Source organism: Nycticebus coucang, chromosome 13, assembly GCF_027406575.1.
Source record: "Nycticebus coucang isolate mNycCou1 chromosome 13, mNycCou1.pri, whole genome shotgun sequence".
In the NCBI taxonomy this organism is placed as follows: Eukaryota; Metazoa; Chordata; class Mammalia; order Primates; family Lorisidae; genus Nycticebus; species Nycticebus coucang.
In genome coordinates this window covers 60,400,410-60,426,971 of record NC_069792.1, presented here as the reverse complement: position 1 = coordinate 60,426,971, position 26,562 = coordinate 60,400,410, and the positions used below count along the sequence as shown (strand labels likewise).

Here is a 26,562-nt window from a genome sequence, read left to right as displayed (position 1 = left end):
AGATAAACAGGGAGGTGCCACATGCAGAGTAGGGATTGGCCAGCCTGCTCCAAAGGTGCGGAAGAAATCAGATGCCACCCACCTCTCCTACCTCTCACCTGGTCACTCACTGTGGCGTCTCGCAGGTGGGAAGCTGCTCAGCTGACCAGACTCAGCGCCTGCTTGAGAGCTCCCTGGGCTTGGGGGAGGCTGCTGCTACTGTTTTCGCTGACCTGCTGTCTTATATTCACTGGGCTCTCACCCCTGCAGTCACTCCGGGCTCTTGGCTGAGCTGCAGGTCTTATACCAGGGAGGAGGTGTGCCAACGTCTCCAAGGGACCACTAAGCAACCCCACCCACCACCAAGTAAATTTCACATATGACTCAAACTTTATTTAAGTCAGGCCATCTCAAGTTTGAAGAAAACCCAACCAGGCCTTCTCAAGCAGTAACAATTACATTTCCCTTCAGTGGTTCTCAACCTTCCTATGCCGCCACCCTTTAATACAGTTTCTCATATTGTGGTGATCCCCAACCATAAAATTATTTTCGTTGCTACTTCATAACTTTAATTTTGCTACTGTTATGGATGCGTTTTCCGATGGTCTTAGGGGGGTCGCGACCCACAGGTTGAGAACCGCTGTGTATCGTAAGTATGCGTTTTGCTGAGGACCCGGAATGAAAAAACGCTGACCTCAGCCACAAATGAAGTGTTTTAAAGTTCAAATTCTCCCTAACAACTAGACCAAAGAACTGAGCATTTTATTGAAACCCAAAGTAGTAAATGGATGTGTGGGAGGCACATGTTGAACCCCACCCCAACACACACACACAATGTGCTGAACTTGGCCTTTCCCACTAGGCAAGGCTGGGGGATACTCACCCACACACCCTTTCCCGTCCTCAGCCAGAGTGTAGCCACTGTAGCACTGGCAGACGAAGGAGCCTGGCACGTTCACACAGAGCTGCTCACAGGCATGGTCCTCCATGGCACACAGATCCTGGACTGAGGCAAAGTAGCACCATTAGGACGCGACACCAGGGGAGAGGCTCCCTCAGCACTGGCTACGCAACGAGCAGCCGGTAGCACGTGCCAAAATGACTCTTAATAGCATTATAAGGATTACTATGTGATTGTCCTAGAAAGTTTGGAAAATATAAGCAAGTAGATAAAAGAAAACCCACCTGTAATCCCCTGACTTGTACTACCACCACCCAGACTCAACCATTGTTAACATTCTAGCAAGTTTTCTTTCCAGGTGAGTTTCTCCATCCATATAAAAACATATTTTTCTTTTTTTTTAAATTTCAGATTAATATGAAGGTACCTGTGGCTCAAAGGAGTAGGGCACCGGCCCCATATGCCAGAGATGGCGGGTTCAAGCCCAGCCCTGGCCCAAAACTTCAAAAAAAAAAAAAAATATGAAGGTACAATTAGGTGACAAATTCCTCTTTGTTAGGAAGAGTCCCGGTGGTAGTTGTGTCCCGTACCCAAGAGGTGTGCCATACACCCTTACATTGTGCCCATTAAGTGGGAGCACACCAAGCCCCCTTCCTCCTCCTCTCTTCCCGCCCAACTTGAATTGAGTTTTTCTCTTATGTGGGCGTATATTATATTGTCTACTGGTTTCATATTAGTATTGAGTACACTGGATACTTTTCCATTCCTTTGATACTTTACTAAGAGGAAGGTGTTTCAATGCCATCCAGGTAAATGCAAAAGATGTAAAGTCTCCATCTGTTTTTATGGCTGAATAGTAGTCCATGGTATACATATACAACAGTAAAATATATATTTTTCAAAGTTGGAATTATTAATTGCCTCTATGAAATACAGTAAACTGTTTAATATCAATTTATATATTTTTTTGAGACGGGTCTCACTCTATCACCCTCAGTAGAGTGCTATGGCATCATAGCTCACAGCAACCTCAAACTCTTGGGCTCAAGCTATTCTCTTGCCTCAGCCTCCCAAGTAGCTGGGTCTACAGGCCCCCACCACAACACCTGGCTATATTTTAGAGACAGGGTCTCGCTCTTACTCAAGCTGGTCTCGAACTCCTGAGCTCAGCCCATCCACCTGCCTTAGACTCTCAGAGTGCTGGGATTACAGGCATGAGCCACCAGGCCTGGCCTAATTTATATTTTCTTATGTCAATGAAAAGTGCTCTGAAAATATCTTGCTGGCCCTGGAGAACTGTCATTTTTCACAAGCAGCATTTGCACTCGTTGGCATCAAGCTCCCTCTCCTTTGGGATGTGCTTCGTAATCATGGTCCTAGCTGATGTACGCTGAGATGATTCAGCGCTTTGACATTTACAGATGGGGCGGCTGGTGTAGGAGCCAATCAAAGGACCTGCTACTGCACCAAAACACAGCAGTCTAAGAATAGCCCTGAATTCCCACATGGGCACCATTCCCTTTGGAGATAATTTCTTCAGTCCATTTGCTTACCAGGAGGATGTCTGGAAATCCTCTTTGTGCTCTGTTCATCCCAGTGACAGATGAGGAGGATGAAAAAGCCAAAAGATGTTAGGTAGGGGTAACAAAGATTACCAAGAAGAAGTGGATGTATGGCCATTTGTGTCTTCTTTTGGTCAGATGTTTATTACATGTCCACCCAGTGCTGTGCTCTGGCTGCCTGTGCACATGCAGGATAGTAATGCACTCACAGAATGCATCTACTGCAGCAGGACTAAGAACACGTCAGAGAATGAGAAGGATAAAGGCATCTTCAGTCCAGCAGTCTGTGACACTATTTCCCAGCAAGAACAGGTGCATGGGGCCAGGTGCAGGGGCCTCATGCCTGTAATCCTAGCTCTCTGGGAGGCCAAGACAGGAAGATGGCTTGAGCTCAGGAATTTGAGACCAGCCTGAGCTAGAGCAAGACCTGGTCTCTAAAAGCAGTCGGGCATTGCGGCGGGCACCTGTAGTCCCAGCTACTAGGGAGACTGAGGCAAAACAATCACTTGAGCCCAAGAGTTTGAAGTTGCTGTAAGCTAAGACACCACGGTACTCTACCTAAGGTGACAGGGCGAGAAACTCATGTCTCAAAAACAAAAAAACAAAGATTTAGGCCTAAGATTCCACAATTGAGAATGAGAATTCTGGTTTTAAAATTCTGAAAGGAGTATTTTCACTCCCAAATCAATTTAGTATATGAATAAAATTAGAGATGCAAACTCCTTTACCTCTTACTAGTAGGTTTACATCTTAGATTTCTAGTTGGAAACCCCAAATGGGACTTTCAATAGATTTTGATGTAAGGAAAACACCAAGAACCAGAAAAAAACTTCAGCCAATGTGAAAAGCAAAGTCAAAAATCAAAGAATAACAAAACCTACAGTTAGTTCTAAGCTTTGGCCAGACATACCACCTGAATCACAGGATATTTATTTATTGACTCGATAAACACATGCTGAGCACCCACTATGTCCCAGGCAGGGGAGATTCAGCAGTGAACTACACAGAGGAGAGTCCCTCTGCTGTGAAGCTTGCATTTGCTTTGGGGTTGGTAACATGAAGGTATGAGAGAGCACGTTTGGCTAAAAGAAGAGCAAATGCAAAGGTCCTGTGGTAGAACAAACTTGCCCCACTTGAGGAACTGAAAGGTCAAAGTGGCTATCAGATGCCATGTAAATAACTACAATATGAGGAAGAACGTGACAGAAACCCCTACGAGGGATGCTGACAGACCTATGGGAGTCAAACGGGGCTTGGGATAGGCTCTGGGGTGCGGAGACAGAGAAATGGCATTCTAGGCTCGGAAGTGTGAGTCAATGTGCAGAAGGAGAGGCAGGCAGGACAGGTGTGGATGGCAGCTGACTCCCACGCAGGGAACTCCAGGCCAAGAAGCCGGAGAGGGGATGGGGCAGACCACGGACGCCAGATAGCAGAGGGCCCTCTGCACACCAGCTGAGTAGTCTGCACGCCACTCAGTAGCAATGGGGACCCCTGAGGGCACATCCTTAAAAGGGGAGACCTGCCATTTCACCTGAGTTGGACTTCTGATAGAGAAACCCAGCAGCCCCACAGATCTCTCAGCTCTGGGCAACTTCAAAGACTTCTAGCGCAGTTAAATGAAAATCACAACTTTGGGAATGGTGGTAGGTTTCTGAATTCCAGGTCGAGTTTGCCTGCACGGTGCTGGGGACTTAACCTCTTGCTATCGGGGCTTTCCGTGTTCCTGGAGCACGTGGCCTCAGCCATCAGTGTCAGCACCCCCTGCACTTTTCCCCCATTAATTACATATGCGTGTATGTAGTTACAGGTTTGCTGTGTCTACAGCACTAGACTCCAAGCCCCGTAAGTGGGCAGGCAGCATCCTCTGTGCAAAGTCCTAATGGCTAGAAAGTGACACTCTAGTATGCCGGACCCAGCTGCCCCCAAAAGTCCCAAGCTGGTCTCTGGAGGGGAGGGAGGCAGGGCCCTCCCACTCTCTGCTACAGAGACTGCTTTGCCCCCTCAGGATCCCGTAGGCACCCCTCCTAACCTCGGTCACCTAGGAGTGGTGGGAGGAGAGGTTTTTTACTCTCCTACTTAGAATCATCTCATTTCAAATTTTCCAAGAGCTTTTATATAATAATGGGACAAATCAACATATTATATTATAAAAGAACTCTTTTAAAGGTAGCGTTTCAAAAGCAATGAACCAGAACCTTGAAGAAACAATCATTTTTTTCCAAAAGACTTCCTTCCCTCTCCAGGGCAGATGGAGAGAGACAATGAAATGCTTATTCCTTTTAGGACAGGCTTGGGACACCCCCAAGGTGCCAGCTACAGAAGTGGCAGTCCCCAACCTCAGCTTCCCATCAGACCCGCCTAGGGAACTTGTGAAGCTCTTGCTGCCAAAGTGCTGCCCTCCCGGATCAGATCAGACAGGCCAAGGCGGGATTCGGGCAGCGGTGTTTGTTAAAACTCCCCAGAGGGCCCAGGGTACAGTTGGGCTGGGTGTCACTGACCCTAACAGATACAAAGTCCCCACACTCCTCCAGGGGGGAGGTGCCCAGACCAGGAGTCAGTCTCCCCCTTTATTAACTGAGATCCCAACACGTCTCCTCTCATTAATCTCAGGTCATTGCTGCCTTGCTCCCAAGAGGCTAGAAGAGCCCCAGACTCCCCCTCGAGTGTGCAAAGTGTGGTGGCCTCAGGTGGGATTGATGCTCACACTGCAGAAGAAACATCCCCCAAACAGCGAGCTTGCCAGTTGGCTTCGTGTGGACTGTCCTTTTGTACTGTTTTTAGAATGTTGGGGGGATTTATGGCCGTAGTGATTTGTACTGGCCATAGTGATTTGTACCGACCCAGGGGAAACCATTGAGGGATTAATCTAATTAAACAAGGACAAAAGAATAAATACAGACTGGGTTCTGACAAAACAACTTTGCTGTTTTTCTGGCAGTGGTCACTTCCTTTTGAAACAAATACAGATGTTTTTGGAAGATTTCTTATGCTTTTGGAAAACAGCACTTCTTTTAGCCGGGAGGATTCTGCTGAAGGATGAGAAGCTCTGGGTTCTGAGCACCCATTACCCCGTACACCCTTCCACCGTCCCCACGTGGTGACCCGCACTGACTGCTCACAGCCCCCGGCACATGTCACCCCCCCAGGGATGCCTTCTCCAGGTTGACTGCCCTTAGGCTTCCTACCCTGGGCTCCCACAGCCCCAGAGACATGGCTGGACCTAGCCTTTATCCCATGACACTGGGAGGACTTGATCACATGTCTGTCTGTCTGCCCCACGATAGCATGAGCTGTTCTGACCCAGAGCCTAGTGTGGAATCCCAGCACACATGTGGTTGGTCTCCGAAAGTGTTCATTTGCTGAATGATGACCAAGGCCCATGTGCTTCACTTCCCAACAGAGATGTTCCCAAAGTCCTAAAAATACATTTCATCAGAAATGAGTCCTAGGAAGACGAGTGAGATGGGAACAAAATTCTCTCCAGGTCTGTGTCTCTCCTCCTCCCCAGCAAGAGGTATTCCCGTACCAGAAGAGGGCTCAGAGTACAGAGACATCTGACAGCCAGCCAGACATCACCAGAACTGCCAGGATAGCGAGGGAACCTGTGTGCCTCGGGATCTGTGCATCCCATTACCTGCCACAGTGCTTGGCACCGCCCATGCCCACGTTACACCAACAGACTTGTCAGGGGTTCCTAACTCATCACTCCTACCTAGGCTGTGAGCTCCGTGAGGGACAAGGCTGTCTCTCATGAGTCATGGCTTCCCTGTGGAGCCTGGATAATACCATGCATTCACATAGCTTGGGCTTAGTGGCCATCTGTTAATTTGGTTTGGCAGCCTCTCTTCCTGGTCAGCCCAGAGCACTGTCTCAATTAATGAATGTCACTAGGCAGAAATGGGACAGCTGGGAAGAAAGCAAAGTGCTCTTTAACTTCCCTTTAGCACAGCTAACTTTTATCTTGGGGTCAAGGATGGCAGCAGAAACTTAGAAGTCATGGGGCGCCTCCCTCTCCTGCACTTTCAGATGCAATCAATCCTCAGGTCCCATTGACCCACTTTTCTTCACCTCCCCTGCCAACGTGGAGCCACCATCATCTCTCAACTAGACAACCATGGCAGAATCTTAACTGGTCTTATTGTATCCATCCCAGCCCAGGGTTCCCCTGCAGTCAGAGTTATCAACTCCTGCTTCTTGTCTGCTTAAAACTCCCACTGCTCTAGGATGAAGTCCAAATCTCTAGTATTTGGTCAGGGTACTGCACGAGCCATCCCTTCACTTCTCCAATCTTTTCCAGTGGTCCCTCTCGTTTTCTCTATTTCATCAACTTTCCTCTCCATTTTCCAAATGAAGCTTTTTCATGCCTCAGGGCCTTTGCACATGCCATTCCTTCTTCCTAGACTGTTCACGCCCCTTTCTTGCCTCCTTTTCACCCTTATATACCGTTGGGATTCACTTTAAAGGCTATGTTTTCAGTGGACTCTTACCCATCAGGGGTCAAGTCTTCCCTCAATGTTTTTCTTTGTAGTCCTCACCACTGTTATAAGTTAATACTTAATTTGAGATGGATTATTTCACATCTGTCTCCCCTGTCACATGAGGGCAGCCACCATGTTTGTCTTATTCAACACTCTAGCTCAAATATCTGGCATGTGGTCAATTAAAAAAATTGTGAATGATTGAATTAATCTGTTCAATCATGACATGGATTGTGCTGGAAAACAACAGTGAATAAAACGTATCAAAATAAATAAATCCCTAGCCTCACAGGGCTGATAGCCTGGTGGAGGAATCAATAGTGTGCTGGAGGCAGCTTTACTGACAACAAGAACAGAGATGTGCGTTTCTTCCCAAGTCTCCATTCAATGAGGCCAAGTGGGTAGCTCTGAAAAGGCCACGGTGGGAATATTTACACCATGGAAACTGGCCAACACTTCAAATCAGAGCTTTTTTTCCTCAAGAGCTGATTGTTAAACATTTACCAACACATCACTGATAGGGGATCAACAATAAGCAAAATAAATAGGTAAAAATATGTGATATGTTACAAGCAGGAAAGAGGAGTTGAGCATGTCCAGAAAGCAGGGCTTCCATTAAATAGTGTAATGAAATGAAAAGATGTTGTACAAGGGCCGGAAGAAGATGATAAGAAAAAAGGGATAAAGGGGCCCAGCACTGGGGAAGGGCAGGAGGGAGGCAGGCCACTGAAAAGAATATTGAATTTGGAGCCAGACTTGGCCACAGCTGGGTGACCTGCATGACGTCACGTAAAAAATATCTTATTTGCAGGGTTAAATGAGATGATTTGATGGGCAAAGAATCTGATCCACAGCAGGAAGGGAACAAACATTAGTTTCCTTCTTCTTTCCCAAATCCAGGAGGAGAGGGAGAAAACTCGTGGTGGTATAGGCCTATTTAAGCACCAGAGCGAGGTGACCTCCCACCAAATTTTGCCCACATAGCAATTCTAATACAGATGGATTTACTTTATTGGGTGCCTATGAAGATGCAAATATGGATGCAGGCAGTCTCTGGGTTACGAACAAAGGTAGGTTCTGTAGGTTTGTTCTCAAATTGAATTTGTATGTAAATTGGAATAGGCACATTTACCTATTACCTGTAATAACCCCCATTTGTAAGTGCAGGTTGCATGTCAGTTGGAGGTATTTGTAATTTTGGGACATACTGTATTAGCCTCTGTGTGTAAGTGCAAGTTGTATGTAAGTCGGATCTTTGTAATTCAGGGTCTGCCAGTATTAGAATAAAAAAATTTTTTTTTAAGTATCGTTAGCTAAGTTGTGGTTTTTGAGTTCTATGCTAAGTTGCTCTGATACAGTGAAGTAGGCAATTTTGAATTTTATACACAGAACCAAAGATCTGGCCAAGCTTGAGCCATGCCCTGCCAGAGGGCAACCATTAGCACATACCTATGCATCTGACAGTCAGCAAAATCTGCTTGCTTTTAGTTCTTGGAGTATTTTATGAGGCATGGTAACTCAGTCATCCCAGGTGAAAGTAATTAGTTAGGATTTGTTAGCTAAGAGCCCCGAAATTGTGCTCAAATTCATCCACAATGCTTCCCAGAGGCCCCTGTGCACCCTGCATTAAAGTGCCTTCCTTCACATGTGCTCTCAGCTCAGAGAACTTGAGAACTTTCATCTGGCTACACTGGACAAAGGACACACTGGACAAAGACTGAGGCCACTGTGGCCAAAGCTAAATCAAAGGGTTTTTATGGGCTTTTCAGAATTTTAGACAAACCGCATTGTATGTGCTGTTGATTCCAACGACAGTTTAAGCTCTCCTTTGGCGTTAAGGCAAATGAACACCTTTGTAAGACACTCTCCACTTTTTATAGCTCTTGCTGTTATTTAACCCGAGACATAGAAATCAGAAATTATTTATCACAGCATACAAGAAAGAGAAATGTGTTATTAGGACTCTTACTTCACTTAGCGGGGTCTCTGCCCACTCCCCCCAGAAAGCCTACTCAGAGCCAGGGCTCCACAAATCCAAAAAGCCTGCATTTTAGGGAACACCCCCTTCCTTTCATCACGTCTGAAAGCACTAATCTTATTTTGACAACTGTGAGTTTGGATTTAAAGACTTTCAACAGTAAGTCTGAGTCATCAGCCTAATGCCTCCCTCTACACTGAAAAAAGGAAAAAAAGAAAAAGAAACAAAATAAACCCAATGTCTCAGGCAAACCCCAGCTGGGCCTGATCTCTTTCTTACCCTCCAGCAGTTGAATTCACTTTTCTATCCACTAACAAGATTTTGGTTTTCTTTAGGGAAGGGAAAAGAAGGAAGGGGGGAGCTCTCAAAACAAAGTTAAAATATAGGTAAATCTGATTGGATAAGGTTGATCAAAATAAAAATAAAGGTAAATAACCTTGCGGAGGATCTTTCAATTTCCAAACAGCTATCACATCATTATGTTCTTAATATAAATCCCCGCCCAGGTGGACTGTCCCAAGGAGAGACCTGGCTTAAAACATCTAAGTCAATGGTCTTCAAACTGTGTACATCAGAATTCCCTGCAGAGCATGGGAAAACCCACATCCCTGGGCTCTGCCCACAAAGGTCCTGATTCAGGTCCCAGTAGGCCTGGGAACTTGCATTTCTAATAAGTTCTCTGCAAAGCTGATGCCACCGTTCAGGGGACCACGCTTTGAGAACCACTTGACTGGGTGCTCATGAAAATAGCAAAGCAGAGAAGCTGTACAAGGTTCAAGCTGGTGTTCCTATGACGTGTATAATTCTTTCATGATTGGCATTTTTCCACTCACATTTAGCCAGCTCAATTCTCCCATGGGGTTCTTCTAATCATCTAGATTCCTTTTTTGTTTTCAATAAAACCCTGTGCCCTGGCACAGCCCAAGGGTGAGCAAATTACATGGAATGATCTCTAAGCTCTGGCCCAGCAGCCAGGGTGCAGAGGCGGCTGGATGACGGCATCTCCCCCACTCTGCAGGGTAGCAGCCCCTTCTGCTCACGGTGGTCTCAGCAGCAGCTGGGGGGCGTTGCTGCTGACTGAGCAGCTCAGGCGGCTACTCTGAGTGAGCAGGGCTTGTTCACCCTTCTGCCCTTCTCCATGCTCTACTGTGGGCTGCCGTGAAGTCACACCCTGACCTTCACTTTCCACACCCCCTTCTCCCTCCAGGATTTCATCCATCTTCAGGGTCAATGACCACCACCAGGCATGTCCCACCCAGGCCTTTTCCTTGAACTTGAATCCTTCATCTCCAGCTGTACCACTTGGGTGGGCTTCCCCTGGATACATTAATGTGCCCTCAAAACCAGAGTTTCTTACTGAAATTATCTGTCAGTCTCAATTACTATCACCCACACCCACACCCCTCTCATGGGATGGTATAGACTCCTCCCAGCGCTGAGATTGTCACTGTGGTTTCCTAATTAATTCTGTGGGCCTAAGAAACACATACACTGAATTGATTGAACTGACTAGAATTGTACGCTGATTGCATCTTTCATATGCAATGGGGGAGATCACAAGAGAAGCCAAGATCTAAGTGTGTCTTGGGTCCCAAATATCTGAGTAACACCCTACACAGGTGCCTGGCCCACAGAGCAGAAGCCACACCAGGGACTGACTAACTAAATAAATGAGTGGATGGCATCTCACCGCCCCCACCTACTTCTAATCCAGTGCACACGTTATTGGCAGCCCCAGTTTCTACAATGTGGTTTGTCCTTGACACCCTGTAGTCAGCTCCCTCTACTCAACAAAGGACACGATTGGAACTCAGCTTGAGAATCAGATCACTCCATAATTTGTCCCAGTTTACATTCCTTCTCTTATTTCCCACTGATGTGCCAAACAAATTATGTCAGAAAGGCAGCCTAACCTTGCTTCCTGGCTCTTTTTCTCATAGCATTTTGTCTTAGCACACCTTACTTCTGAACCTTGTTCTGATTAATGTAGCTCAGCATTACTGAGTTATAACCAGCATACAATAAACTACACATATTTATACTGTACAACTTGATAAACTGGCATATCACTATGTCATCACCACAAGATAATGAGCATAGTCATCACCCCCAAAGTTTCCTGCATCTGCCTCTCCTCTCCCCTGCACTCCCGCACCTGCTAATCGGCTCTCTGCCATTACTGATTAGATGCCTTGTCCTAAAATTTCCTATCAATCACACGGGTAGGTATGTGTTTTCGTCTGGTTTCTTGCATTCAGCATAGTTCTTCTGAGATACATCCAGGATGCTGCGTGTGTCAACAGTGCATTCTTTTCCTTCTAAATAGCGTGACGTATGCACATATCACAGTGTGTTACCCACTCACCTGCTCACGAACACGTGGGTTGTTTTCAGTCTGGGGCTTTTACAAGTAAAGCTGATGTGAACATTTGTGTTCAAATATTTGGACATAAATTTTCATTTCTTTTGAGTAAATACTTAAAGGTGAAATAGCTGGGCCATATGGTAGGTAAGTAACTGTGTAAGAAACTGCTGAACAGGCGGCGCCTGTGACTCAGTGAGTAGGGCGCCAGCCCCATATGCCGAGGGTGGCGGGTTCAAACCCAGCCCCGGCCAAACTGCAACCAAAAAATAGCCGGGCGTTGTGGTGGGCGCCTGTAGTCCCAGCTGCTCGGGAGGCTGAGGCAAGAGAATCGCGTAAGCCCAAGAGTTAGAGGTTGCTGTGAGCCGTGTGATGCCACGGCACTCTACCCGAGGGCGGTACAATGAGACTCCGTCTCTACAAAAAAAAAAAGAAAGAAACTGCTGAACCGCTATGCAAAGTGACTGGACCACTTTGTATAACCATTGATAGTATCTGAGAATTGCAGATCCCAACTCCGCCAACACTTAATATGGGCAGTATTTTAAAATCTATCCATTCTAGTGGAGGTATAAGGTATCTCACTGTGGTTTCACTTTGCATTTCCCTAATGTCTAAGAATACGGAGCAAATCTTCATGTCCTTCTTTGCCATCCATGTGTCTTGTTTTGTTTAGTATCTGTTCAAATCTTTTGTCCATTTTTTCTTTTTTTTTTTTGTAGAGACAGAGTCTCACTTTTATGGCACTTGGTAGAGTGCCGTGGCCTCACACAGCTCACAGCAACCTCCAACTCCTGGGCTTAAGCGATTCTCTTGCCTCAGCCTCCCGAGTAGCTGGGAGGCACCCGCCACTCTTTTGTCCATTTTTAATGGGTTGTTTGTCTTCTTGTTAGAATTCTTTATTTATTTCTGAAGTCTTTGTTGAATATATGTTCTGGAAATGTTTTATCCCAGTTTGTGGCTTGCTTTCTCACTTTAGTAGCAGCAGATTTTAAAGAGAGTAAATGTTTTAATTTTGACAAAGTTTATTAATTAACCTTTCTACCTTTGTCAAAAATCATTTCACCACACACATTAGGGCTTATTTCTATATTCTATTCTGTTCCATTGACCTATATGTCCATCTTCACACCAACACTGTGACTATTGCTTTATTTTTATTTTATTTAATTTTTTTTGAGACAGAGTCTCACTATGTCGCCCTGGGTAGAGTGCTGTGGCATCACAGTTCACAGCAACCTCAATCTCTTGGGCTTAAGTGATTCTCTTGCCTCAGTTTCCTCAGCTTCCCAAGTAGCTGAGACTACAGGCACCCACCACAACACCCAGCTATTTTTGTTATTGTTGAAGCTGTCATTGTTTAGCTGACCCGGGCTGGGTTCGAACCTGGCAGCCTGGGTGTATGTGGCCAGCGCCATAATCACTGTGCTACAGGCGCCAAGCTGACTATTGCTTTATAGTTAGTCTCAAACCCCTATAGCTTTATCTTTTTCAAAGTTTTAGACAATCCAACTTTATCTTTTTCAAAGTTTTAGACAATCCTCTTATTCACACATTCCATATTTGTGAATTTGCCTACTTGCTACAATTTGCTTAAAACCCAAAATCAATACTGGTGGCATTTTCTTAGCCACTCATGGACATGTGCAGAATGACAAAAAAAACTGAGTTGCGGGCAGCGCCTGTGGCTCAAAGGAGTAGGGTGCTGGCCCCATATGCTGTAGGTGATGGGTTCAAACCCAGCCCCGGCCAAAAACTGCAAAAATAAAAAAAATAATAAAATAATAAAATAAAATTGAGTTGCCCAATACACATTTCCCAGGTAAGGTTAAATAAGCAAAGTTCTCTTCATGTTTCAGCTCTTGTCCTATGAACAGCTTTCATCCTGTGGTCTATCTAGTGCCACATTTTATTGCATTTTTGTGCTTTTTATTGGTGTTCTCCCTGTTTAAAATGGCTCCCAGGAGTAGTGCTGAAGAGCTGTCTAGTGTTCCTAAGTACAAGAAGGCTGTGATATACTTCATGGAAAAATATGTATGTGAGATAAGCTTCATTCAGCATGAATAATAGTGCTGTCAGCTTTAAGTTCAATGCTAAAGATCAGGAATACATATTCAATAAAATGTCTTTAAACAGAAACACACATCAACTAAGGTGATGTATTAACAGATGAATGTTGTGACCAGAAGCTCTCAGGAACCTAATCCTATATTTCCTCTAGGAGAAATGATTCAGTATTTGCTAATTTAATGCTCATATTTTATGCTGGGAATAATGAGAATTAACTGTATTTGACCATTCTAGGGTTTTTTTGCTTATTTTATTTTATTTTTATTTTAGAGACTGGGTCTCATTTTGTCACCCATGCTGGGGTGCAGTGGCTCTATCATAGCTCATTGCAAACGCCAACTCCTGGGCTCAAGGGACCCTCTTGCCTCAGCCTCTTAAGTAGCTGGGACTATAAATGCTCGCCACCATGCCCAGCTATTATATATGTTTTAGAATCAGGTTGTCAATTTCTAAAAAAAAAAAAAAGAAAAGTCTGCCAGAATTTTGATGGGTATTACCTTGAATTTATAAATCAATTTGGAAAGAACTGGCATCTTGGCTATATTAAGTTTGCTAAGCCATGGTATGGTATACCCTCCCATTTATTTAAGTCATCTTTAATTTATCTCAGAAGTCTTTTGAACTTTTCAATGTATCGATCATACATACTTTTTAAATTTTTCCCTAATTTACATATTTTATGCTATTGTAAATTGTATTTTAAAATCTCAATTTCTGACTTTTGTGGCTAATATAGAGAAATAATAAAGTAATTTTTATATTGACTTTTTATCTTGCAACCTTGCTAAACTCATTTGTTAGTTTTAGTAGCTTTTTGGACAATTCCTCAGCCTTTCCATAAAGGAAATCACATAGTCTGTGCAGAAAGACAGTTTTACTGGGCAGCGCCCGTGACTCAGTGGGTAGGGTACTGGCCTCATATAGCCAGGCTGGTGAGTTCGAGACCAGCCTGGGCCAGCTAAACAATAAAAATTGCAAAAAAAAAAAAAAAAGACAGTTTTACTCTTTCCCTAAACTATATGACCTCTAATTTCTTTTTCTTTCATTATTACACCAGATAAACCCTCTAATTCAATGATGATAGAAATGGTGAGTTTTGTTCCTTATTCTTTATCATAGGAGGAAATCATTTAATCTTTTACCCTTGAGTAGGATGTTAGCTGTAGATTTTCTCATAGGTGCTATTTATCAGGTTGAAGTATTTCCCTTTTATTTGTAGTTTGCTAAGAGTTTTTTTAAATCATGAATGAGTAGTAGGTTTTATCCAATGCTTGTTCTGCATCTGAGATGATGTATGATTTTTATTTTTTTATTCTATTACTATCACAAATTATATTGATTAATTTTTTTAATATTAAACCAACCTTGCATTCTTAGAATAATCTCCATTTGGTACTGATGTACAGGGTATCCCAAAAGTCACCCATAAAGTCTCCATACATAGGGAAAATGGGAAATTGTAGCTAAATGTGCCTTTATTTACAAAATATTCATTGCAAAAATTTTACAAAATATTCTCTACATGTTGTCGACCTCTTTGTAAAATTCTCTTTTGTGTAGATTTTGAGCACTATTTAAGTACCCTGCCAAACTCAATGTCACCAAGGTCTTTCTTGTGCATTTTCATCTAAAGTGTGTCCAACATTTTTTTTTTTTGTGTGCTGCACATTGGAAGAAAAAGAGTTGTCTTGGGCCACACATTAAAAACGCAAACACTAACAAAAGCCGATGAGCACAAAAAAAAGTCCATGTATAATTTTCATGATCTCTGACACCACAGATAAGCAAAATGAGCCTCAAATAATCTCAATGTAGTCGGCAGGGCGCAGGTTGGATATTCTTGGTCTCAATATTTAATAGTGTCCACTCTTACATTTTCAAGAATACATTTTGAATTAATCTTTATATATTGTTGGATTCCATTTGCAAAAATTGTATTAATAATTTTTGCATCTAAATCCATAAGGAATGGTGGTTAGTTTTCCTTTCTCTAATAATGTAACTGTTTTTCTGGGTCATTCTCCTTGTTTAAACTCTAACATAAAAGCTACCAAGTCACTTACATAGCTTGAGAAAAATAATGTCAGGAAAATTTCCAAAAAATGAAAGCAGTAAAATGCATTTGGTATGGTTCTTGAGAGAGAAAAAATAATATTTAAGCTGGACAAGATAGTGTATGTTTTCTGCCAAATGAAGTTTTCTACATGTTGACTTTTCCTTATCTTCCAGATAGATTAAATATTCTAGAAGGGAAATAAAAGTTCCTTGTTTAAAAAAAGAAAGAAAGAAAAAGGAACAAGATAAAGTTCTTGTTAGTGGAAAAATAATTCAAAGGGAGAGGAATGGTAAGGGGGAACAGGCATGTGAGGAGGGGCTCACTTCATGAGGCTTTTACACTATTTTTTTAAATAGGGGAAGGAAAGAACATAAACTTCTATTGTTCCAGCATTATGCTAATGATTTTGCATACATGTCATATAATGGTATTGGATAGAGAAGACTTTCTGAAAGGCAGAGGAAATCCACAATGTTGACCTTCAATACATTCAAGATTGCCCATATGGGCAGAGCTTGAAAGGTAATATTCTACACTTAATCTTAGCTAAAAGACCAAGAAGCAATGGAAGGTAAGATTCTTTAATACATTTGATCTAGTCTTTAAATGGAAAGGCACTTGTGTCCACCCATAATAGGGAAACCTGGGACAGTGAAGAAATCCCACACCAGGTCACCTAAAGATAGTCTTTTTCCCTTAAAAAGAGAAAGTTTATAGGAGTGGGTTGTGTGGGAATGACACTCTTCAATAATTGGAGGGCTTTCTCTTTTTTTTATTTGGATATAGAAAAATAATGTTTTGGTATATGGCTTTAGATAGGAGAAATAGGATCGCAGGTAGAAATTCTAGAGAGAAGGGTTTCAGCTCAGCCACTGATTCAGGCTGCACGGACATGAGACCCAAGTGCTTTGAAACAACCTAGTTCTCAAGAACCATCTGGGACTCCAGGAAGGTACAGAAATATGAGGTTGTATGGGAGAGGAAGCTAGACGGTCCATTGTCATTCAAAGAATCTATGAATCAACCGTGTCTGCTTCTTCTCTCCACACAGGAAAAGTACAAATAGAAAGTGGTGGGAATACATAGAGTCTATCTATAGCATGTGTGTGCATGCATATTTGAAGGCAACTGCAGAAAAGGTCCTCCCACAATCGTTTTGAACAATTGACAGTAGCACAGCAGTTGGCAGTGGACTTGGGGAAACAACAATTAGTTGAATATTAGCCCTAGTGAATTTGTTCCAAGTCTCCGCAGGATTCAAGGACTGTGGAACCTGTCTGTCCTCCTGCGCTTGGAGAAGGTTCTCCGGTGGAAGGCTCGCCCTGCTGCCATGTGGTGGCCCTCAGGAGCCATGGGACAGTCTGGAGTAGTGGCTGAGAGCTAAGACATAACAAGATTTAGATTCTGGTTTGCTTACATTGCTAGCCATGTGACCCTGAGTAAACTGTCTAACCTTTTTGTTCCTTATTTTTCTCATCTGTGAAATGAGAGTGATAAAACCTACTTTAAAAGCTCACCGTGAGAACTAAATGAGATAACAGGTACAAAGTGCTCAGGAGAGCTCCAGGTACCTGGTAAACACACAGTGGCTGTAGTCAGACCTGACCCTGGGGCTGCACACGGAGCTGGGCCTGGCTGCTGTTACTTAGTTACCTCAGTTATCTATTCGATTCACTCTCATGCAAGAATGTGAGCTGCATAAGAGAAGGAGCATTGTATTTTATTCACTAGCTTATTTCTAGTATTTTGGGTGCTGCCTGGCATATCTGATATGCCCAAAAACATGTGGTAAATGAAAAAATAAATGAAGCAATCAACGAGCATATGGAGGAATGAATGGCAAGCCCTTCTTAGGGGCTGAGAGGTGCTTCAGAGAGGAGGTGTAACCCATATTCCTCTCTCTCCATCGAGAGATTATCAGCTACTCCGAGGACAGGGAAAGAAATGGACATAGAGGCGTCTTATTGCTCTCCAGGTCCACAGTGCGTTCCTGTCAGTGTTAGCAGGGACAGTTCCCTGCCAGATTCCCCTTTGCACAGCTTTCAACTGGCCCCCAGACCAAAAACGGGGCCATCAAGCACCTATCAGTGAGATAGGTATTGATTTGCTACCACCCTTCCCATCTTACGAGGGAGGAAATTGAGAGCCAAGGACTGAAAAACCAGCTCAGGAGAGACAGCCCCCACTGGACATGGAAATGTCAGGACTCAACCCCAGATCTGTACAGACACTGCTCTTTCCCCAAGGCCACTGGTCACCACTTTCAGGAAGCAGTAGAATGATTAGTATCGTCTTCTTCTCAAAGGGAGAGAACTGCTTTCTATCAGCACACATGTATTAAGCCAAGCCTGGCATTGAAGGTAAAGACAGATTGACTGTGTGAGGGTCACTAGAGGCTGGGTCAGATGGGACAGCAGAGCTCTGCCAAACCCCTTACTGGGGCCCCTCGCTGGCTTAGGCCTATGCATCTCCACGTGGCAGCATCTATCGTTGAAATCCAGATCTGCAGACTCGGGATCTCTGAAGTGGAGGCCCAGGAGTTAGCTCTCTGCCTGATTCTGAGTTACTGATCTTACTCTGGGCACGGTCCTTCCTCCCCTTAGGCTTCCCTGTCCTCCATCCCATCAGCCTGTCTGAAGCCCAGGCAGTTTTTGCCTCACACTCTTGTGCGTCACAGCCCCAGGCAGGAGGGAGCTAAGGCCAGAGCATCACTCCGGAGAGCCCAGAGACATGGGTACCGGTGATGGGCCCTGGCAGAGCCTGGCAAACCCTGGTGCACAGGGAAGCCTTGCTTATGAAGCCAGAGGGAGCTTTTTATTTGTATTCACTAGTGTCAGAATTCCTCTGGCTTGGTGGGGCCAGCCCACAGAAAATGAACATCAGTAGATTCCCAGATGCCAGTGGATCACTGGGGCTGAGACAAGGAGAGCGGTCCCTCCTGCTCCTACAAAGGGCGGGGCAGGGCAGGGCAGGACTCTGCAGAGAAGCACCCTGGGAAGGAAGGGCACTTGAAGTAGGGGGACATCTAAAGGAGATTTCTAGGTTGTTCCCTGAGCAGCACGTGAGGTGACCCCTCCGGGCTCCACCCATTCTTCAGTCAATTCTATTGAACCCATGAGCATTTGAAGCAAGTGAATTTTGCTGTGGAAACTGAAAAAGTGTCAGATTTTCAAGTGGAAGATGAGGAGGACTCAGGCTGCATTTGGCAACCTGGGATCCTGGGGTCTGGGAGAAGCCTAAGAACACAACCCCCTGGGGTTCCATAGGCCACAGAACTGGAGGGTCAAGCAGATGTTACCTAATCTTAGGGACCAGGAAGCCTCCAGCCAACCACTCAACCCTGAAACTGAAAAGTGAGGGGAAAAATTGAAAATGTGGTTTGGCTCTATAGATGCAGTACTAATTACAACCATTGTGCAAACTGCTTTCCAAGAATGCTAATTGCATACCATGCGGTGTAATGACAATTCCACATTGCATGGGCTACACATCACATTAGCTGAGTTTTTATGCACCTCCGTGTGGGCCACTCTTCCTGAGGCCTTGCTTAGTGGCCTGGATGAGAGTTAACACAGGGGCTTCATTCACAATTTAAAAAAGGGGGTCAGGGGGCAAAATACTATACAGATGGGTAACTCTCTCCTTTAAAGGAAGGATTACCTTGTACTGACACAAATATCAGTATATTGTCTAGTCTTTGGGGCTTGGCAAAAAAATCGAATGTGAGCTCTAACACTTTACATCTATTTACTCTTTTTTTTAATTTAGGAGACCTATGAAGTGTCCCTCACCAAAGCAACTGGATCCCGGCGCACCTCGAAACAGAACCTGAATAATCATTCCTAGTTAATGCCATTAACTCATCCCAAGTCCATGATTTAGAGAAGAGAATAAAATAGGGAACCAGGGTACAGTTAATAAAGATGAATGAGAAAACTCTTCATTTGTTCCCCCTAAAGAACAAGCTTGGAGGTAAAGGAGACCAGCTCACACACTCGAGGTGGCTACTTCGGAGAAGGTGGAGCCACTGGTCTTCACACTCCTACTAATGGCCCACTGTGGAAACTGGGTTGGGTGAGGGACCACAGATGCTTAAACTGAGCCCAGGCAAAAGAAGAGAGAAGAAAAGAGGAGTACAAATATCAAAGTAATCTTACTTCTGCAAGTCTTCTGGTCCAAGTTGAGAATATACCCTTGTTTGCACTTGCAGATGTAGGAGCCAGGGGTGTTGATGCAGAAGTGGGCACAGTTGTGCCCCAGGGTGCTGCACATGTGTGCCGCTGAAAGGGAAGACACAGGAAGGTCAGTGAATGGCGAGGCCTTCTCTAACTTCATTCCACCCCGCAGACATTGATTCAGAGCCTACTCTGTGAGGAAGAGGGCAGTACCCAAAGAGAACCAAGCTGCAGTCCTCCCCTCAAGGGGGTTCACAGTCTCAGGGAGATAAGATGGGTCCAGACAAATGCCATCGGCAACATGTGGGTACAGAGCCATGTAAGGTCAAGGGGAAGTGGTGTTAGGCTGAACCATATCAAAGTGCTGACACCCAATTATTTTTGATCTACAGAAATAGAAATTTCCAACTCAACTTAGTAATACCTATTTGGTGGGCAAGGGGATCAGAATAGTCTGCTGACGTGATAGGAGACTTTGGCTGAATTGTGGATTTTCAGTAACAATGGGGTTGCAAGAAAAGATATTTCATAGGGGTTTGGGGGGTGAAAGAAAAGATATTAGATAAACAAAGATCTGTTAAAGAACCAACAGTTTCTCAGGATCATAAATTTCAAGAATAATGTGATTTTTTTATTTTTATTTTTTTTTTTTGCAGTTTTGGCCGGGGCCAGGCTTGAACCCACCACCCCGGGTATATGGGGCTGGCGCCCTACTCCTTGAGCCACAGGCCCCTCCTGCAATGTGATTTTTTTAATATGCAGAAGTATGCAAAAAATTTTGGCATAAAAATGCATTCGTATGTTTCATGTTTCCATGATCTTTGTCTCAATTTGAAATGTTTCTGCATTTCATTTCTGAAGTACCCCAGCTTTCAGATACATTGGTTCTTGCATAAGTCTGTATGAAGCTCATAAAATTCTCATTGTTTTCCATCTTAATTTATGACCTTATTCAATGTAATGTAACCTGACCATATTTAAAATTAATAAGCATCAGTATAAACAGAACAAGCTATGCAAGTGTTCTCAAAAACAGAAAGATGTCTATATGTAGAAATATATTATTATGGGGCGGCGCCTGTGGCTCAGTGAGTAGGGCGCCGGCCCTATATGCCGAGGGTGGTGGGTTCAAACCCAGCCCCGGCCAAACTGCAACAAAAAAATAGCCGGGCATTGTGGCGGGCACCTGTAGTCCCAGCTGCTCGGGAGGCTGAGGCAAGAGAATCGCTTAAGCCCAAGAGTTAGAGGTTGCTGTGAGCCGTGTGACGCCACGGCACTCTACCCGAGGGCGGTACAGTGAGACTCTGTCTCTACAAAAAAAAAAAAAAAAGAAATATATTATTATGAAGCTAAAAGAAAAGGGGCTTTCAAAATCTGAGAACAATTCCATTAATCCAAGGCTTAGAAAAACTCAGCTACTAATGAAATCCATCGTAAGTCTTCTTATGTCAACATAAGATATGGTGGATAAATCATGAACTAGGGGAGTCAAACTGTTTTATTTCATAACAATACATTTTAGGATGTATTATTCTGAATTTATGGTTGTGTTTTCCTTTTTTACTTTGTTGCCCTTGGTAGAGTGATGTGGTGTCATAGCTCACAGCAACCTCCAGCTCTTGCGCTTAGGTGATTCTCTTGCCTTAGCCTCCCAAGTAGCTGGGACTACAGGCACCTGCCACAATGCCTAGCTATTTTTTTGTTGCAGTTTGGCCAGGGCTGGGTTCAAACCCACCACCCTCGGTATATGGGGCTGGCGCCCTACTCACTGAGCCACAGGCGCTGCCCATGATTGTGTTTTAGTTCTCATTAGGATGCATATAACACTAAGAAAGTTTGCAGATTAGATCCAATCAGTCAGCTGGGCACAGTGGCCCACACCTGTAATCCTAGCTGGGATCCTAGCTGGGAGGCTGAGGCTGGAGGACCCCTTGAGCTCAGGACTTCAAGACCAGCCTGAACAAAAGCAAGACCCTCTCTCTACTAAAAAGAGAAAAACTAGCTGGAGATGGTACCTATAGTTCCAGCTACTCAGGAGACTGAGGCCAGAGGATCGCTTGAGCCCAAGAGTTTGAGGTAGCTGTGAACTATGATGACACAATAGCACTCTAACCCAGGGTGATAGAGTGAGACTCTGTCTCAAAGAAATAAAATTTAAAAAAAAAATCCAATCAGTCATTTTTACTTCAGGGTGACATAAACATCTTTGGGGGTGGGGGACAATTTTCTTAACCTCGTTATATAAGAAGGGGACAAAAATAGCATCCACCTCACAAGGGCCTTGTGAGGATTAAGTTAGTTAAGTTGGTAAAGTGCTGAGAACATCGCTCAGTACCCAGGGATTACTTGAGGAACCTATTAACCATTTTACAGCAAAAGAAAAGTATGATGGCATTTTGTTTTATTTTAATCCATCAATTCATCCTATATATATCTTCAACTTGGTTTTCACTCAACATTAATCACAGATTCTATCCATACTGATACACACACTATTTCAGGGAATCTAGAATGCACTCTAATTTTGGATATGTTAAAATGGGAAGACAGGTACAGTTCTCATCATTCACAGATTTGGTACTTGTGAATTTGCCTGCTCACTTAAGTTTATTTGTAACCCCAAGTCAATATTCACAACACTTTCCCATGGACATGCTCAGAGTAGCAAAAAATGTGTAGCCTGACACAGATGTTCCCAGCTGAGGTTGAACAAGGTGGCCCTCTGCCTTCTGGGTTCAGCTCTCACGCTGTAAACAAGAGTCCTTTTTGCAATCTACTTGCAATCTCTAGTGCCAAGGTCTTTCCATTTTTGTACTTTTTGTCAGGGATTTTGCTGCTTAAAATGGGGAAATGCTGCCTCGTGTTCCTAAGGGCAGGAAGGCTGTGACATGCCTCACAGGAAAAACGAGCTTCATTCAGGTGCATTGTTGGCTGAGACTTAGTTCAATGTTAATGAATCAAAAATACATATCAGCAAGATGTCTGTCAACAGAAACACACATAAAACAAGGATATGTATCCATCAGTTGAGAAAAATGTGACCAGAAGATTGATTTCCCTTAAGAGCAACGGTTCAGGATTCACTAATTCAGAGTTGCAGGGACTATTTATAGAACATAATTATCCCAAATAATGGCAATTGACCGTATCTTAGATTTGACTAAATACTTTAGATCTAGTTTATTCCTCCCAGTTGATTTATCTATTGGTCATTTGACTGTTCTTCATTTTACTTAACCATTTCCTCATTGGTCAATATTTGGGTGGATGCCAATGTTTCACTTTCACAATGCTGTGAGGAACATTCTTGAACATGCGCAATTGTTTCTCTAGAACTGGGTCTCAGTTGAAATAGACGTGTCCTCACGGCCTTCCAAAATGGCTCACATTGGTAATAACAAAAGTGACGAGTCCTATAGCCTCAAAACTTCAGCACTTAGTAAAATCAAACTTTAAGTTTTTGATAATCTTATGAGAAAAAAAATATCATCATCTCATTTGTAATTTGCATTTGCTTTGCATCCTGGAAGGCTCTCTTCTTCTCTTGCAGTGCAGAGGGACAAAGGGGCAGAGGGCATCCCTGAGAACTCACAGCATGTCACTATCTTCCTCCAGAATGAAGTAAGCCTAGAGTCTACGTGGCAGTTGCCCACCGGCAGGAGGCCCACGTGATGAGCCTGGTGCCCATATGCTCACTGAGACCCCGACAGACAAAAGAGGAAATCAGTAGATTTGGGCAGCAGGAACCATAGCAGGGAAGAGGACAGATGCTGGAAACAGGCCATCTCAAAGCTCATAGTTTGCAACATTTTTTTTTTTTTTTTTTTGAGACAGAGCCTCAAGCTGTCGCCCTGGGTAGAGTGCTGTAGCATCCCAGCTCACAGCAACCTCTAACTCCTTGGGCTTAAGCAATTCTCTTGCCTCAGCCTCCCAAGTAGCTGGGACTACAGGCACCCACCACAATGCCTGGCTCTTTTTTGGTTGTAGTTGTCATTGTTGTTTGGCAGGCCTGGGCCGGATTCGAACTTGCCAGCTCTGGTGTATGTGGCTGGTGCCTTAGCCTCTTGAGCTACAGGTGCCGAGCCAGTTTGCAACCTATTATGACCCTCCATGAATGACTTAATTTCTCTAAACTCCACTTTTCTTCTTCATCTGACAAATGAGGAAATTAAAAGAACCTCTGCATGGGTTTCGGAGTGACAGCTGTCACTAAGGTTTATTTTAGCCACACACCATAAAAGAAATCAGAGTTGGGAGACCATAGTCTGGAGTAATGGAATAACTTCAGGTCAGGGGCCAAAAGACCTGTGTTTAGTTCCCCCCACCTTGAACAAGTGAGGGAAGTGAGTTGGCTGGTTCTTTCAGGTCTATTTCTTTACCTGTAGGATAAAGCCTTGCATGGTCTCTAGAGACCCTCAGTACCTATGCAGCACACCCTTTTTCTAGACACTGTCCTTTCTTCTCACTTCAAATGCCTGGTGACTATGGGAGCTGCCATGAGAGGGTCTGCGGCAGCTCCACTCCTGGCCACTGTTGGTTGCTCCAGGGTTTGACAATCAGAGTCCTTTATTGGCATTTAGGAACTAGGCCTGAGTGAAGGGCACTCAAACCAACGGCAAGTGACCCTGGGGGCTCATAGGCCTCCTGCCCATGGACCTGAGAGGGAGCAAAGCAGAGGGGAGGAGAGAGGGGACGTCCCTCACTATTGCTGTCCTTATTGCCATGAGTAATACAACACAATCTCCTTCCCCCTTTTAAAGCTAGGTCAAGTTGAATTTCCGACTCTTTCAATTGGAAAGAATCCCTAACATCTTTACTAAAATAAAATAAAACTTTCCCATCTGTAGAACTCTAAGGACCAGCACTGAGTGACTCTGAGCATCTGGTCTCGGGGACCTTGCTCTCCCCAGTAATCTCATTTCTCAGAAGGCCTTCTGGGTTTACATTCAGCCAGGGGTTGCGTTCAGAGTAGGAAAAGCTGTTCAGAGTAGGAATAGTTTATCAACAGACTAAGTCATTAGAGGGGTTGGATTATGTGACTAGGAAATATGGACATAGATGTTTTTAGTGATTGTATGAATGTCTAAAGGCGTGATCGCCGTGGCAAGGGTGCCTGGAGGTCTTGGAAGGAACAATGACTGAGTAGGCAGACTCAGCACTGTGGAGTCAGCCTGGCCCCCCCACTTCACCACAGGGCCTCCCTCCAAGAGGTGCAATCAGCAGGGACTTTGCCCAAGTCAGTTGATGAAGGGTGTGTCCTAAGAACACTATTAGGGCCTTAAATTCTGCATGGCCAGGGTGGGGTGGAACTATTAGAGTAAGAAGTGCTTGGCTCCAGGACTGCAAATATCAAGAAATTAACCTCTGGGCAGCTGATAAAGCCGAGGATAATTAAAGCAGTCCTGTCCAGGTTACCATGATCACCAGAACTCTAGGGACGGTGTTTTCAGCCCCTGGATTCAGTGTTCTCTGTTACTGGGTACCAAAAGTGGTGGACCCCAGGATGTGGGCTTTGGCCATCTATAGACAAGACCTCAATTCACAGGGCATCTGGATTCCAAGTCTCTCTGGTTGTCTCAGTGGTGGCCTGAGAATCTAGCTTCAGGATTCCCTTTGCTGTGGCTGGTGCAGGAAGTCACTGCCCATGGGCATAAAGCCGCCACTGTATCCAGGTTCATGGCCACACAGTCAGAGAGAGCCACAGCCAGGACTCTCGCCCCAAGCAGTCCATCTGCAGAGCCTCATACCTTCAGTATGAAGGTACTGCCTTGATCACACCTGGAGCCTGCCTGTCTCCTCCAGTCTGCTGACACAGCATGGCTTTTCAGTTCTGCATGTGGAATTCCTGGGCTCATGTCTCAGCTCCACCACTTCAGCTGTATGACCTTAGACGAGCTACTTAACCTCTCTGGGTCTCAATTTCCTCTTCTATAGAATGGAAATTATAAGAACACCTATTTCATAGGTTTGTTATATGAATACAATGACTCAACATATGCTAATAGCTCAAAACAACACATGTATATGTTAATATCAATGTTAGCGTTATTTTATCACCTCCTCTTCAGTACTCTCCTAGAGCCCCTCAGCATGCCCTGGCATTCCTTGGCTCAACATCCCACAGTCCCAGGTGACTCTCTGAGGCCTCTGCAGTGCACACTTTGTATAGCAAATATCCCATAGCTGTGGAACGAGAACATCTTTCCACTGGCCTGACATGTGGGGGTAAGGGCCAAGGCTCTCAATCTCCAACTCTGATATCTGGAGTTACATAGCCTTTCTAAGCCTCAATTTCCACTTCTGTAAAATGGGACAATAGGGCCAGATGCAGTGTACACCTGTAGTCCTGGCTACTCAGGAGTCCGAGGTGGGAGGATTGCTTGAGCCCAGGAGTTTGAGGCCAGCCCGGGCAACAGAGTGAAAGATCCTGTCCAAAAAAAAAAAAAATTTAATAATAGTATCTGCCTCAAAAGCCAGGTTTAAGTATTAAATTAAATAGAATAATGGATAAAAAGTACCAAGAAAGGACAAGATTTACTATTATCAGGGCATAGCTCTCAATAAATGTTTAAGGAATGAATGAGACTTCCGAAACCTCAGAGAAGTCATCTGCAGCTTGGAAGATGCTCATCACTGTTGTCTGGTCAATTGAGTGCAGGTCCAAACCGAAGCCACTTGCCTCGCCCGTTGGTCCTCAGTGTATCTGACGGTAGCAACACACAACACAGTGCACACTGAATAGGACTCCACAGTTTGTAACTCCCGTTCACACATCTCTCTGCACGTAAAACCCCCATTTTATAGATGGGACAACTGAGGCTTAGAAAGGATATGTAACTCCAGATATGCAACCCCCTCAGCCTTGTGCAGCAGGCGTCTGTGCCTCCTCCCCCTACATAGGCTCCCTTCAGAGTTTCACCTATTTTGGGGGGATGCCAGCCACAAAGCAGGATTCCCTACAAGGCTGGACTGCAGGGCTTGCCATCAGAAAAGGTTTACCT

General features: G+C 44.4%; 1 protein-coding gene across 2 annotated transcripts in view; it reads right to left on the bottom strand.

The window, feature by feature from the left end:
* Positions 1 to 26,562, bottom strand: part of MATN2 (matrilin 2) — a 148,922-nt gene that overhangs the window by 61,159 nt on the left and 61,201 nt on the right. For both annotated transcript variants that reach the window (XM_053559061.1, XM_053559062.1), the window contains exons 4-5: positions 19,544 to 19,666; positions 863 to 985 (exon numbers count right to left, since the gene is read on the bottom strand). In XM_053559061.1, the coding sequence (XP_053415036.1) occupies positions 863 to 985; positions 19,544 to 19,666 (246 nt within the window). The remainder of the gene's footprint in view (positions 1 to 862; positions 986 to 19,543; positions 19,667 to 26,562) is intronic.